We start from the raw sequence: 15,477 nt of genomic DNA, 5'->3' as shown, positions 1-15,477 counted from the left end.
TAATTAAAGTATCTGTTTAAAAGCAGCTAAAATTAGAGACAAACGCCCATTGTTGGGGGTGTTGTTGACACACAGAGGGATGTCAGAGGCTTGAGGCTTTTTCCTGATTGTCCTAGAGCCCCAGAGCCTCCACCTGTACCCTTGGCTCTAGGCCTGGGGGTGGGGGTGGCCCCCTGTGTTTTTGCTAATCAGCTACTCAGCCACCCTTGAAGGGCCAAAGCTCCAGCCAGCCCCGGCCCTCCGCCAGGGGCTGACAGATGTATTTTTGGAAGGGAAGCGTTCCAGAATGTACCAGTTCTTCTAGAGCATGATCCGCATCACTGCCCTCGGTGGTGAAGTGTTCTCTTCTCCTTTGTTTCCGGCTGGAGCTGGCCTGGGTCAGAAAGGCCTGCTTCCCTCTCTGTAGAGAAACCTCCATGGAAGAACATTTTCTGTGAAGAACCTCGAGTTGGATTAGAGCAGAAAGATCCTCTTCCCTAACGACTTCATCATTAGCACAGCCTGAAGTGCAGGCAGAGCCAGCCGCACAAAGCCAGGACAATGTAACTTCCCTCTAAAGCTCTGATGCTCATTCTTAGGCAGATGGTAAGTCACACTGAGAACCAGCGGCGCCTCATTGCGCCAAGAAGAGGCGCTGAACTGTTCGGACCCTTAGCTCCAGCCCCACGTGGCATTACCAAGACCGATCTCTCTCTTAGACATAGGTTTGTGGGTGGATTAAGTTTTCTTTCTGGTTTGCACCTTTTTTAAACCTGGCTGTTTCTTCTCATGCTAAGGTTTGAACTCAGCTTTGAGATTGCCAGGCTGGCGCTCCACCCCTTGAGCCCCGCCTCTGGCCCTGCTTTGCACTGGTTTCCTCTCCATCGCACCAGGTGGTCCCAGGGCCGCCATGCTGCTCCCTAACACCATGCCTTTCTTTGCCTGTGCAGGCGATGTGCTGTACGAACTCCTACAGCACATTCTGAAGCAGCGGAAGCCCCGGTTCCTCTTCTCCCCCTACTTCCACCCGGGAAACGCGATGCACACCCAGCCGGACACACTGCTGCACCAGAACCATGAGGAAGGTAGGCCTGTGCCCGCCAGACTCCCCCACGCCCCTCCCGTCCACATCCGGCCGTGACGTCGAGGCCCGCGGTAAGACAGGAGAGATGGCTGGACAGTCCCGGTAGCATAGAGCAGACGATGTTTCACGACACGGTGTGAAGCAGGGAGAGACGGCCACGAGCATGGGAAAGCGGGCTCTGGTAGCGGTCACCGTATAGGTGAAGCCTGACTTCACTCGTGAGTAGACCCATCCATTCAGGAACGCTGTCTCGCTCTAAGAGCTCCTCACAGACCGAGTACGCAAGTGCTGCAGCGAGCAGGGGGTGTTGGTGTGAGGGACCGACCAGGGTCAGGTTAACCTGCGGACCAGGCAGCTCCATCTCACACCCAGCTCCCAGCGAGTCAGGCACCGTGGCTCACACCTGCAGTCCAAGCTGCTGAGGAGGCTAGGCTCTGAAGATCACAGCCTAGAAAGGGAAAGCACATGAGATTCCTATCTCCATTATGGAGATACACAGAAAAGTGTGCTGGCACAGGTCTGCTTGTGTTGCTATTGACTTGCCTGAGAACACGAATACGTATGCAGTGGTGTGTTTATACTGGCATGCACGCATATCCGTGCGGATCATGTGTGCATATCCAGATCTGTGTGCGCACACGTGCGTATTCACATATCCATGTCGATGTGTGCATGCATGACTGCACGTGTATCCATGTAGGTCGTATATGTGCAGGTGGAGTGTGCCATACTCCACATACGGACAGGCTTTCCTGTCCCGAGCCCAAGGCCGCTGGGATGACCCCATCTGATAGCAAGCAGAGAGCCATTAGCCATTGCCACTCTTTGGTGGTTCTTACACTGCTTGACTTTCAGCCACCTCTGGTGATGAGCAGGTGTCCCTGTCCTTTGCCCTTGTGAGTCGTGCCCTATGATAGCGGGGTTTTCCCTACCTCCACTTCAGATGTCTGAACGGACATGCGTGGCCAAGGCCTGTGCCCCCTCCACCATCGTCACCCCCTCCCCCTCGGGCTCGGTGAGCTGGCACCACCTGCAGAGCTGCATTGGAAGGGCCGGCCCGTCCGCAGTAGAAGGGGTGCTGAAAGGAGACTCACACGCGGTTCAAGGGAAGAAGGTTTATTGAGAGGGAGAGAGCAAGCCTCCAGCCGCGCCGCAGCGGTGACCCTGCCCCCAGGCCTGCCAGTTCCGTGTTACAGGTGCTGGGCAGGGACTTACGTGGTGCACAGGGAGAAAGCCAAGGGAAGGGGCCATTGCTCTCAGGCAGACCTAACATTCAGTACTCGCAGAACAGAGCCCACTGTGGGCAACACAGCCTGATGGCGTGGTGGGGGTGGGGGGGACCCAGGATGACAGGAACCTCACCAGGCCTTGAACATGGCGGCAGCAGCGGGCGGAGCCGCCCCACTGCGGGACAGACCCGTCCTCACTTCCTGCCTCCACCCAAGGGCCGAGGGAGCAAAGCCTCTTCTTCCTGCCCAGCTTCCTGTTTCCACTCTTAACGATGGGGAAGTAGAGGCTCTTCTTCCTGTTTCCTGGCCCAGGGCAGTATGACCTCTGTCCCAGCGGCTTGGTTTGCTGTGCAGAGCGGGGGTTGGACAGCGGGCCTCTGGTGAATAAGAAGAGTGGGAACGAGGGCTCCAGAAGCCCTGGGATCTCTGGCGGGAGGCCGTTCCCTGGAGATGAGGACTGGGGCTCTGCGCCCTTCAGAGTCTGCGCTCATCTACCCGGGGTGCTGGGAGGAGGCGCCCAGGCGGGAGCCACGAAGCCAGGAGTGCCACACGGACACCTCCGGGCCTTGCCCGGTGCCCACGTCCCCGTCAGCGCCCATGACTTCGACCACAGACAGGCAGTTTTTATTTTAGATTCACTAAGCATTCATTACTTAGGACATGAGTTGGTTGCATGGAATTTCCAGGAATTCCAAGTAGAGAGAGACAAGAGACTGTGCTAGTTAAGCTGAAAGTGGGAACTGCGGGCACCTTCCAGAAGTCCAGGGTTGTTTCATGAGGAGGAGCCCGGCGTCTCCCAGAGGTCCAGGGAGAGCGGCTTGGAGTGGGCAGACGGCAAGCTTCAGAGATGGAGACTCCAGCCGGGGGCTGATTCCTCTTTCCCTCCCTCTTCCCGTGAGTGCCCCGAATCTGGGGACAGTTTCCCAAGAGCAGACAGACACGGAAGCTGGTCAGGAACAGTCTCCTTGTTTTATTTAAACAGAAGGCTTCTATATCAGGGCGGGGTGGGGGAGGGGGGTGATGCACCACCCCCCGGGTAGTGCACCCCGGCGTCCAGAGTTGCTCTGCCTGCCGCCTCTGGTCTCGGGCATTTCCGAACCCTGCTGCCAGCTCCCCACAACAGGCTGAGTAGCAGCCCCAGCACCCACTCGGTGCAGGGCGCCAGCTCTGCCAACCAGAACAAAGCTTGGAAGGTCTCGTTGCAGACCAGCCTTTCAGCCTCAACCAGGGCGGTGCCCAGACCAGCGGGAGCCTGGAATTAAATGCGCTCAGATCCACTTCTCCACTCTAATGCTATCAGCCTCATCAAGTACTTCCTCCTCCAGCCAGGTCTGCGGAGAAATAAATAAATCAAGTTCTTCCAAGTCCTGTTGCTGGCCGGATCCTGAGTCACAAGTAGACTGAATTATCTGGAGCGCTGTCTCCTGCCCTCATTGTTCCCACAGATCTGGGCAGGAGAGAGTGAAATTTCCCCAGGACATGACATCAGTTCCTCTTTTGCCCTTGGCGTGAGAGTTCTTCCCCTCCTCGGCCTCCCGGAGCGCATACGCTTGGCCAGGACTTCTGAGAGAGCCCACAGGTGAAATTTGTAAGGCAGGAAATGGATCCAGGAAATAGCTGGCCTTCGTTGTCCTTACCTTCAGTTTTTAGATCAGGATTCTGTGAGTGGCATTTAGAAGAAAATGCTTAGACGTTCGGAATAAACCTGTCTTAGCTACTTACCATTACTTTGAGATCTGTGATGTGTCAAGCAAGTTTCCTACTGATAGCTACCCCAGTGATGAAGAACTCGTGTGGAGTTGGCAGCAAAGAATATGCACTGGTGGCAAAAGATGCTGTTTTAACGTCACAAGCAATATTTCTTTTGTCCACTGTCTTGTTGATTAGGGCCCACTCCCGTCATCCCAGGCTCTCCGGTGGCTGAGATCTGAGGATTGCAGTTCAAAGCCAGCCAGGAAAATCCCTGGGACTCTTAGATTAATCACCAAAAAGCCAGAAGTGGAGCAGTAGCTCACGTGGCACAGTGTTAACCTGGAGCTAGGGACAGTGCCCAGGCCCTGCGTTCAAGCCCCAGGAGGAGAGAGAGAACGTGAGAGAGATCTCCATTTTCTTATTACGAAAGTTAAAGGAACTACCACCCCTGTCTCCATTTATCCCCTGGTGTGTTCTCCAGTCTCCTTTGTGAGTTCTTTCTGTGGACAGCGAGGAGGCCGACGTCTCTGGCTTTCTCTAGATTTCTCTGCTCAGTGAACAAGAGCAATGTCTGTGACGATGAGCTCTGTGTGCAGACATTGTCCCATGGCTGGTGACTGGCTTTCTCTAATCAAAACCATTGCCATTCGGTGAACAGCGGCCACTGTGGTGCTTTGAGCACATCTTGGCATGAGCCGTTTCCATGTGACAGAGTGACATGGGGTTCTCATCCCCAACTCTGCCTGGGGTGCATTTATTTGCCTGCCCCTCAGTTTCCTCATCCAGAAATAGGAGCAGCGCACATCCGGCTTGAGTGTCCAAAGACTTGAACAGGAGGATCCGATGCGTAGGATGTAGTCATCGTTAACCATTGTTATTATTAGCAGCAACAACTAGAGGTAGAGAATATAAAAATCTGGTTATGGAAGTGTAAGTCAACCAGAGTATTTATAGGCCAGGTGGGATGGTAATGCCTATAATCCCAGCTACTCACAAGGCAGAGATGCAGAAAAATTAACAAATCAAGGCCATTCTGGGCAAAATGTTAGCAAAACCCTATTGCAGCCAACACACCAGGCGTGGTAGTGGACACCTTTCTTCCCAGCTGTAGGTTGGAGGGCCACTGGGGCTTGCAAAACTGCAAGACCCCCACGTGGAAATTAAAGCAGAAAGGGCAAGGGGCATGGCCCAGGCGGTAGAGCACCAGGGTGGGGGAGACTGCAGACATTCCTTAGGAACTTGGTGCCCACAGGCAGAGCCAAGGGAAGGCATGGGAAGGAGAAGAAGAGGCCGCCGGGATTGCAGGGCAGAGTGTCTGTAGGCCGGGCCTGGAGCCTGGTGCCACACAGGGTCTCCCCAGCATGCACGCACCCAGCGCCCTCTCCTGTACCGCACAGATAACTGCGTGCAGAGGACGCCGCGGCCGACCGTGGAGAGCCTGCACCACAACCCCCCCACCATCGAGCTACTGCACCGCTCACCCATCACCACCAACCACCGGCCTTCTCCCGACCCCGAGCCGCGGCCGCTCCGGTCCCCGCTGGACAACATGCTCCGCCGCCTGTCCCCAGCCGAGCGGGCGCCGGGGCCGCGGCTGCAGCAGGACAACCACCACCAGGAGGCCTACCCCCTGTCGGTGTCACCCGCGGACAGCAACCACCGCTCGCCGCCCTCTGAGGCCCTCGCCAAGCCCGGCAGCCCCCGGCCCGAGAACGCCCGCGTCATCCAGCTGATGCCCAGCCCCATCATGCACCCCCTGATCCTCAACCCCCGGCACACGGTGGACTTCAAACAGTCGCGGCTGTCCGAGGACGGGCTGCACAGGGAAGGGAAGCCCATCAACCTGTCACACCGCGAGGACCTGGCGTACATGAACCACATCATGGTGTCTGTGTCCCCGCCAGAGGAGCACGCCATGCCAATCGGGAGAATAGCAGGTGAGTGCGGACCAGCCCCAGGGCTGTGGTAGCAGGAGGGGCATCCATCGGAGCATTCTTGAACCTGTCCATCGGGAGCCCTCCTACACCTACACCTGTCCATCAGGGAGCCTTCCTACACCTGCACCTGTCCATCAGAGAGCCTTCCTGCACCTGCACCTGTCCATCGGGGAGCCCACCTACACCTGCACCTGTCCATCAGGGAGCCTTCCTACACCTACACCTGTCCATCAGAGAGCCTTCCTATACCTACACCTGTCCATCAGAGAGCCTTCCTGCACCTACACCTGTCCATCGGGGAGCCTTCCTACACCTACACCTGTCCATCAGAGAGCCTTCCTATACCTACACCTGTCCATCGGGGAGCCCACCTACACCTGCACCTGTCCATCAGAGAGCCTTCCTACACCTACACCTGTCCATCAGGGAGCCTTCCTACACCTGCACCTGTCCATCGGGGAGCCTTCCTACACCTGCACCTGTCCATCAGGGAGCCTTCCTACACCTACACCTGTCCATCAGAGAGCCTTCCTATACCTACCCCTGTCCATCAGGGAGCCTTCCTACACCTACACCTGTCCATCAGGGAGCCTTCCTACACCTACACCTGTCCATCAGAGAGCCTTCCTACACCTACACCTGTCCATCAGAGAGCCTTCCTACACCTACACCTGTCCATCAGGGAGCCTACCTACACCTACACCTGTCCATCAGAGAGCCTTACTATACCTACACCTACACCTGTCCATCAGAGAGCCTTACTATACCTACACCTGTCCATCAGAGAGCCTTACTATACCTACACCTGTCCATCAGGAAGCCTACCTACACCTACACCTGTCCATCAGGAAGCCTTCCTACACCTACACCTGTCCATCAGGAAGCCTACCTACACCTACACCTGTCCATCAGGAAGCCTTACTATACCTACACCTGTCCATCAGGGAGCCTTCCTACACCTACACCTGTCCAGCAGGGAGCCTTCCTACACCTGTTCATCAGAGAGCCTTACTATACCTACACCTACACCTGTCCATCGGGGAGCCTTCCTGGCCCTTTCTATACCTATACTTAGACTTGTCAGAAACCTTCCAGACCCTTCCTACACCAACACCTTCCAGAGTGTTCTTTCCTCACAGTCCCTCACTACTACTTTTTAACCTTATTTGTCAAATACCAGCACCTTCTGGAATGTGTACACACTCGCCTGCATGCTGTATAGGGCAGGGCAAGGCCTTGGTGCAAGGGGTCCACACCTCACACACCTGCACACACTCAGCCTGTGTGCCCTGGAGGGCGGGGTAGGGGATTGCGGGGCTGTTGATCCTGGGGATTTCGTCCCTCGGGGTGGGGGCCGGTTCTGCACTCATTTTCAGAAATCAAAGTGCCCTGAAAAGAAGGCAGTGAGGGCAGTATTTCTAAAAGATGACACACAGCAGCCACCCTGCCAGGCCTGGCTGTGGGAAACAGGAGAAGGGCTTGGGAAGATTGGAAACTCCAGTTTGCCTAAGGGGGTGAGCCGTGTGGTCACATGCCCGGCGGGGAACCAGCCCGCACATCGTCAGACGCTGGGCAGACGCCCGGCCTCACCCCAGTATCACAGTCAGAAAATCCACACGTGGCCAGTGCCTGCTGCCACCAGAGCAGCCTCGTCGCAGGTCGCCTTCTGCCTGCTTCGTAGCTGGAACCCAGGGTCAGATGACTAAAAACAGTCCCTTGGCGTCCTTGTCCTGGTGCCTGAAGTCCTGCGCTTGAGTGTTAAAAAACACCGAACAACTGCAAAGCGCGCTCTTCTGCGTGCATCCCTTGGCACCATGACTCAACCTGCCTACCCAGAATTCTTAGCATCAGCCACCTGGCGTGGAAGCTGTTGGTTATGTGGGACTTGCACGCCTATTTGTAGTCCCTGTCCAGTGTGTACACACTCACTCGGCCCCTGGCAGGAGGCAGAGGCAGGCTGGGAAGCGTTTCCCCTCAGCCACAAGAAGGGTTTTTACAGGACCTGTTAGCGGGGAGAGGGGGGAACCTCACCTGGCAGGAAACAGCAAGAACTCGCTTTCTGCAGCCCAAAACAGCATTCTGTCTAAGCTACAGCCTTTCATAATCATCCCCTCATGGAAGAGACCATTGGAGGAAGGAGTATCTCTCTAAAATGCCCACCTCTGCTTCAGCATGTCCACAGCTGGGCGGGGCCCAGTGAGGTGACCATCATTTCCTAGGTTATCTTATTGACAAAGCCTGAAGATTCGAGGTGAGCTCTAACAGTCTACAGAGCCTCTAGGAACAGAAGGAAGATGGGCCTTTTATCTAATAGAATGGGCTTTAAAACCAAAGTAGAGCCAGGTCACGCCTTAATAATAATAGTCACTCGGGAGGCCAAATCTGAAGATCACAGGCAGGAAAGTTTGTAAGACTCTGGTCCCCAATTAACCACCAAAAAAGCCAGAAGTGGAGATGTGGCTCAAGTAGTAAAGCACGAGCCTCGCCGCAGGGCTGGCAGTGTACAGGCTGTGAGCGTTTGCCAGGTCCTCTGCCGGCCGAGGAACTCGTCACCTCCTAGGGTTTTGACAGTGGCCCAGGTGGTTCTGTCTGCACCAGGGCAACATTGGCAGGTCTGTCCTGAGGCTTGGATTGCCCCCACCCTCCCTCCACCACGGGATGGGTGGACACGGAGGGGCCAGCTCTGAGGGCAGAGGGGCTGACGCTCCATCGTCCTGACATCACATGGCCCAGGCCCAGGTCGAAGAAAGGAGACCTGGCTGCAGGGACGCGGAAGGCTGTGGCTGGCGCTCAGGCTCAGCTGGTGACAGCACCACATTCTCTTCTTCCTCCTCGCACTGTTCACAGAGGGATTTCACAGTGCAGGAATCAAGTAGAATCTTATTTTTCCAGCAAGTCTTAAGGTGTTCCAGAGACTGCCCACCCGCTCCTGGCTTCTCTGAGAACACAGACCACATTAGGTCACACAGACCTTGAGTCTCATGGCACGTGTGTGTGTGTGTGTGTGTGTGTGTGTGTGTGTGTGTGTGTGTGTGTGTGTGTCGTGGCACGTGTGTGTGTGTGTGTGTGTGCCCTTCTCTGAGAACACAGACCACATTAGGTCACACAGACCTTGAGTCTCGTGGCACGTGTGTGTGTGTGTGTGTGTGTGTGTGCCCTTCTCTGAGAACACAGACCACATTAGGTCACACAGACCTTGAGTCTCGTGGCACGTGTGTGTGTGTGTGTGTGTGTGTGTGTGTGTGTGTGTGTGCGCCCGACATGACTTACCAAACTGGGCGGGGCATGGAAAGCTGGGAGCTGACAGCATGGCGCCCTCGGACCCCACCTCCTGCATCTCCTGTCCCTTGAATTGTTCCGAAGAGAAGGAGGAGCCGCCCTCTTAGGTGTAGACCACAGAGAAGGGCGCTTGCCTCTGGGGGTGTGGGGGGTTTTCTGTGTTGGCTGTGGGAAAGTCCGGGTCTCACCCGGGTGCGGTGGCTGGCACCTGCTTACAATGCCAGCGTTGGGTGGGTGGCGGCGGGAGGGTGGGGAGCTCAAGGCCAGCCTGCGCTGCGTAGTGAGACCCTGTCTCCAACAAAAGGGTTTTCCTAGTCCGGACGGGCCACCCTTCCCAGCTCGCCAACCCAGCCTAACCCAGCACACTGAAGTGCAGGAGCCCAGAGTTGGACCCCCAGATCCTCAGGGCCGCAGCTGAGCATGTCCTTGGTCTGTCAGAGGTCCCTTACCAGCCACCAAGCCAGGAACCCCACAAATGGGGCCTGCCGTGCACCGGTTAGAACGCCTAGTCTGTCTGCCTCAGCACCCATCAGGCTGTGATCAAACGGGAAGATTGTCTCATTAAAACCACACTAGCTGCAACTCCCACACGCCCCCCCCCCCATTCTCCTTGGCCACTTTCAGCCACCCAGTCCCCGTCCACGGTGCCGCCCACCGGTGCCACAGCTGTCTTCCAGCCTCATCTGCGACCCCGCCCCTGTCTGAACTGCAGGGAGGCCTTGTCCCCCTCCCCCCCCCTGCCCTCCCCCCAGGCCTCCGGCTGCCGTCAGAGCCCGTTCGTCTAGGGCTCCGTGCGCTGCCTGTCGCCCAAGACACTCCGGTCCTGGTGACGGATGAGAAGCCGTGGCCCCGGTGTGAGCAACCCCCTTCTCCACAGACTGCAGGCTGCTCTGGGATTACGTCTACCAGTTGCTCTCCGACAGCCGGTACGAAAACTTCATCCGATGGGAGGACAAAGAGTCCAAAATATTCCGCATCGTGGATCCTAACGGCCTGGCTCGACTCTGGGGGAACCATAAGGTAAGAGGGGGCACAGGGTCCCTCAGCCAGGGGGCCGGGGTGGGCCCGCCGCTGCCTGATTCCTCGCAGGACAGATGGTGCAGAAGAGGGAGGTGTGTGCATCCGGGCCGTCGGGTGGTCTGCCTCAGTGTCCCTCCTGTGCCACTTCCATGGACCAGGTCCCTGCCCTCCCCCCATGAGTCCTGTGACCCACAGGGGGTGTCAGGACAGTCACCTCCATTCTGTCTGCAAGACATCAGTCCCTTTCCCAACAAACAGTGCGAGAGCTCTGAAGAATCAGAATTGAAAACAACGTCTTCCGCAGTTCAGACTCGCAGAAGAGCCCATCCCAGGGGCCCAGCCGAGTGAGAGCCAGGGAGGCAGGCGAGGTGGGAGGCCGGGGCAGGCAGACCGCACGGCCAGGCCCCCGCCAGGTGCCTCAGCTCCGCCGCGCCCGCTCCCTCGCCACGCCAAAGCCCAGAGCTCAGAGCCACTGTGTTTCTGCTGCCCAACCTGGACTTAACCCGTCCGTAACCCAACAGCCAGAGACAAGCCTGAGAATGAGCGCTGCGGCTGCTGCGTGGTTAGAGGATGCGGGACATCTCCGGAGGCCGCTCTGGGCCGCGTTCACTAAAGCTCCCAGCCCTCCAGACAAAGGGGTGCGGTGGCCGAACATGGCCCCGCATGAGAAAGCCCAGGGCCCACGGAGAAGCGTGGAGGATGAGCAGGGCACAGGCCGCGTGCAACACCGGGCACGCCGAGACCGCAGGAGCTTGGCTGTAATGGCTGCCCCAGTGCCTTTCGGAGTTTACTTCATCATGTCTTCCTCTCTTCCTCCTCCTAACAAACAGAACAGAACAAACATGACCTACGAGAAAATGTCCAGAGCCCTGCGCCATTACTACAAGCTCAACATTATCAAGAAGGAGCCAGGCCAGAGGCTCCTGTTCAGGTAAGTGCTCCCCTTCCTCTCCTCCTCCTCCCACTCTTCCTTCTCTCCCTCCACCACCTCTTCCTCTTCTCTTCCTCATCCTCTCCCTCTCCTCCCCTCCTCCTCTTCCTTCCTCCTATTCTTCCTCATCCTCCCCCCTCCTCCTCCCCCCTTCCCTCTCCCTCTCCTCTCCCTACTGTTATTCTTCCCCTATTCCTCCCCCTCCTCCGCTCTTCCTCCACTTCTCCATCTTCCTCTTCCTCCTCCCCTCCTCCCCTGCTCCTCTCCCCTTCCTCTTCCACCTCCCCTTCTCCTCCCTCTCCTTCCCTTTCCCCCTCCCTTTCTCTACTTCCCCCTCTCCCTCCCCTCCTCCACCTCCCACAACCCTCCTCCCTTCCTTCTCCCTCTCCCTTCCTCCACTTCCCCCTCTCCCTTCTCCTCTGCTCTTCCTCTACTCTACCCCTCTCCCTTCCCCTCCTCTCCTCCTCCCCCTCATCCTCTCCTCTTCCCTTCCTCCTCTTTCCCCTCCCCTCCTCTACCCTTCCTCCACCTCTTCCTCTTCCTCCTCCTCTTCCTCCTCCTCCTCCTCTGCTGTTCGGAGACGCAGCAGTGTGACTGTACATACTGCAAACTGGATACCAGTGCTGCTTGGTGAGGATTTGAGAAACATCCACTTGTTTCCTACTCATGTGTGAACTTGAGTGAAGCCAAAGCTAAGCAGATTGCACCCTGATGGTGGTTAGCAGGGCACCTCAGCGGGGAGGCTAAACACGCCCGTGCAGGTCACCAACCCAGGAGCTGAGCGCCGAGCAGATTCACCGCGCTAGCACGGACTCTGTAAAAAGAGACTGGGAAGGATGTGGTTGGAGGTATCAGACTGTACCATAGGAAGAGCTGGGGCCCAAGTGGTGGAGCGCTATAGCCTTGAGCAAGAGGAGCTCAGAGACAGCGCCACGCCGTGAGTTCTTGAGTTCAAGCCCAGGGACTGGCAAAAAAGAAAAACACAAAAGGAGTGGGCGTGCTGACACACGAAGACTTAAGCCGTATGGGTGCGTGTGTAGACACAGTTATTCCTAGCATAGAACAAGGCAGGGACCCTCCGTTCCTGTGCCTCCCCCTCCCACCCCCCGCACCTCGGTCCTGGTGAATGGCCGCTGGGGTTTTTTGGGTGGTACTGGGGTTTGAACTCAAGCCCTCGAGCTTGCTGGTCCAGTGTTCGTGGGCTTGGGCCTCGCCTCCCGCCCTGTCTCCAGCCATCTTGCGACTAGTTTTCTGTGACTCCTAGCCACGCCGGTCACGGTGCTGGGCTGACCCCGGCTGATCGCCATGCCGTGGCAGCAGGAAGGTGTGCATCACCGGCTCTGTGCCGAGGTGGCTGGGTGGCCGTGGCAGCGGTGGCCCGGCCCCGCCTTCCGGGTGATGGCTCGGGAATCCCCTCACTCCTGTGTCCTCATCCCAGGTTCATGAAAACGCCAGACGAAATCATGAGTGGCCGGACGGACCGGCTGGAGCACCTGGAGTCCCAGGAGCTGGATGAGCAGATGTTCCAGGAAGATGACTGCTGAGGGGGCCGCAGGCCAGGCCACAGAAGCGACCGCTAACGGGGCCGCCAGGCCCCAGCTGGGCCAGGCCGCCGCCCGCCCCGACCAGAGCTCCGGCACAGTGGCCCGCTGGCACAGCCAGCAGGGAAAGACCCAGCGTGGCGGGAACGCCTCCACCTCCAAGCAGGAGGCCCCGGGCACCCGGGTCCCCCGGCGGAGCGGCCGGGCCTCCCGAGGGCGGTGCCCGCCAGCCTCGCCTTCCCCGCAGCCTCCGTCTACGACTCCCTGACCCGTCTTCTCCGGTGGTGTTCTTTTTTCTTTCCGGTTTTTATTTTTTAAGAACTTGCGACATGAATTCTCATCGTTCATACAGGGGAAGACATCAGATCTTGTTTTCCTATGGAAATATATATTGATTTTATATATATCTATATATATTATTTTTGCAAATCTTAGAGTACGGCCAGCTTAGCTGGTCAGAAAAGAGAATACTGCCGAAGGAGTGACTTCCTCCTCTTCCCGCTTGTGGTTTAGGTCTGCCCTGCTGGGACAAAGACCCAGCGGGTCCTGGTGGAGACGGGGAGAGAGGCTTTTAACAAGGATCTCGTGGAAGGAAAAGCCATTTCTCTCTCTGCCTTGCTCTCTCTCTCCTTCCTTCCTGCGCCCTCTCCCCCTCCCCCCTGCTGCTGTACTCTATACCTCTCCACAGAGCTCAGCTCGTTAGAGAATCGTGGAGTTTGTTGCCACCTAAACAGACCAGTGACTTGGATGTCTCATCAGAGGGAGGCGGCACAGGGAGGCCACCATGGCCGGGGAAGATCAGCGCCCATCTGCGCCCGCCCAGGCTGTCTGGAAGGCCCGGGCCCCAGGCCTTAGCGCGCAGAGACCGCAGAGGAGAAATAGAGAAAGGCCACACAGGCCTAGCAGTCCAGAAACTGGGCAGAATTTTCCTGAAACAGATTATTCAGGTTAGTGGGAAGAAAAGCCCCTCCAGTTCATTCCAAAGGCTGCCCGGTGTCACTTTCCATGGCCTTGTGGATTTTTTTCCCCCTTACTTCAGTTCCCAGCCTTCTTTAAAGCTTTCTGGGAGCCACTGATCACAGTGTGTCTTGTTGGGGGGCAGGGGGACCCTGGAGTCCATTCCCACTTTGGGGTTTGTCGAGCTGGTGCAGACAGGAAGTTCCCCAACGGCCTTGCTCTTTGCTCCCTCGCATGCTGCACTCCAGAGGGCCATGCGCTCGCTTCTTCCTGTCTGTCGGTGGGCAGCGCCTCCTGCAGCCAGGCCTGCAGCAGCTGCAGATCTTTTCTCTTCCCGGCTTCACCGCCTGTGGCTACTCTCTGGGCGAGGTCAGCGAAGCAGTGTATGGAGCGTCGTCTCTAAATCCAGATCTGCCTTACAGCACCCCCCTCACCCATCCCCCCCCCTCCCCCGCTCCCTCCGTGACACCCGGGGCTCACTTGAGTTCCACGAGCAACGGTTGGCAGAGCCCGGGCTGTGCTCACTGACAGCGGCCACCAGCCCCGCTGCAGGGAGATGCACGGTGGTCCAGAGACTGGACTTGAGCCAACTGGGGTTCTCGAGCCTGCTCTGCCCAGGCTGGCCACCAGACACAGGTAGACGCACGTGGCCAGCCCACTCCTGCACCCCGTGCTTCCCCGATCCACCCTCAGGAGGACAGGACGCTGCTTTCTGTGTGAAGGGTTTTGGTGATTGTATTCCAGCAGATCCCAGCCTTTCCAGAGTGTTCAGGGAACTGGGCATGGGTATTGGGAGGCAGAGGCAGGAAGATCAAGAGCTCAGGACTAGCTCAGAATAAGTAGATTCGTGCAAAAAAAAAAAAAAAAGCAAAAGGGATGGAGACACAGCTCAAGTGTGGTCAGGTGCTTGCCTAGTGCACACAAGGCCTTGGGTTCAACCCCAGAACTGCAGAGAGAGAAAAGTGTGGTGGTGATCCACGTCCAGCCTCTAAGATGGCCAGGGCACTGAGTCACATGGTGGGTAGAGGCCAGGAGCTTCTCCGAGGCCCCTGGAGTCAAGAGCAGGCGCCACGCTGCTCTTCCTGCAAGCCAAGGCTCATTCTTGCCCTTCGCCACATAGAAGGCTGGGCCTCTGACACTCGGCACCGCAAGTGCGTTCTGGGGGGACATCCCTCGCCGGGGAGTTCTGACTTGAAGCATCCTCTGAGGACGTGAGGCCGAGGGCCATCTTCAGGCCCTGTAGAGATGTCCCAGCCCCTCTTCGCTATGGACACCCCTCCGCCCATGCCACCCCGGGGCACAGGGCCTGCCCTCTGCAGACCCTGACGAGTTCATAGCCACACGCGCCCACCACCCTGAGGGACTGGAGGACGGCCCCCGCGTTTTCCCTACAGGATCCTCTCACTGAGCAGAGAGGGGGCGACGCGTCTGCCCCGGACCGCATCGAAGGCGTCAGCCATGGCAATCAGGAGAATGGCGACTCTCAGACTGCAGGCAGGCGAAAGAAGCAGGGCCAAGCCTGCTCTGCGGCTGGGGTGCCTGCCGGCCTCAGCTCCCCTGAGCCGGGGCTGGATCCAGTGATGCTGGTGGCGGTTGGCAGACGGGGTGTGCAGAGTAACACCACTCTCTCAATCTTGACCCCAGACTAGGGAGCCTCCCATAAAGCAGCACCCCTAAAACCCACAACCTTTGAGGGTCCCCACTGGAAAAGAGGAGCCACGGGCCAATGGGTTTTTAGAAGAGTACTTTAGAATCCTCGATCCACGCCCTTTACATATTGCACAGAGGAGAACACTGCTTCGGTTGGAATTTGCGGGAAGATGTGGCA

General features: G+C 57.5%; 1 protein-coding gene across 3 annotated transcripts in view; it reads left to right on the top strand.

Moving 5' to 3' along the window:
• LOC138806779 (transcription factor ETV6-like) overlaps positions 1-14,522 on the top strand; it is a 101,362-nt gene extending 86,840 nt beyond the window's left edge. For all 3 annotated transcript variants that reach the window (XM_069992135.1, XM_069992136.1, XM_069992134.1), the window contains exons 4-8: positions 930-1,064; positions 5,382-5,921; positions 10,078-10,220; positions 11,051-11,151; positions 12,590-14,522. In XM_069992135.1, coding sequence (XP_069848236.1) covers positions 930-1,064; positions 5,382-5,921; positions 10,078-10,220; positions 11,051-11,151; positions 12,590-12,695 — 1,025 coding nt within the window. In that variant the 3' untranslated portion in view covers positions 12,696-14,522. The remainder of the gene's footprint in view (positions 1-929; positions 1,065-5,381; positions 5,922-10,077; positions 10,221-11,050; positions 11,152-12,589) is intronic.
• Positions 14,523-15,477: the final 955 nt, after the last annotated feature.

This window comes from Dipodomys merriami, unplaced genomic scaffold, assembly GCF_024711535.1.
Source record: "Dipodomys merriami isolate MVZ:Mamm:240054 unplaced genomic scaffold, mDipMer1.0.p SCAF_408, whole genome shotgun sequence".
Classification (NCBI taxonomy): Eukaryota; Metazoa; Chordata; class Mammalia; order Rodentia; family Heteromyidae; genus Dipodomys; species Dipodomys merriami.
Note: the sequence above shows the minus strand (reverse complement) of the source record. Positions and strands in the feature narration are given on the sequence as shown.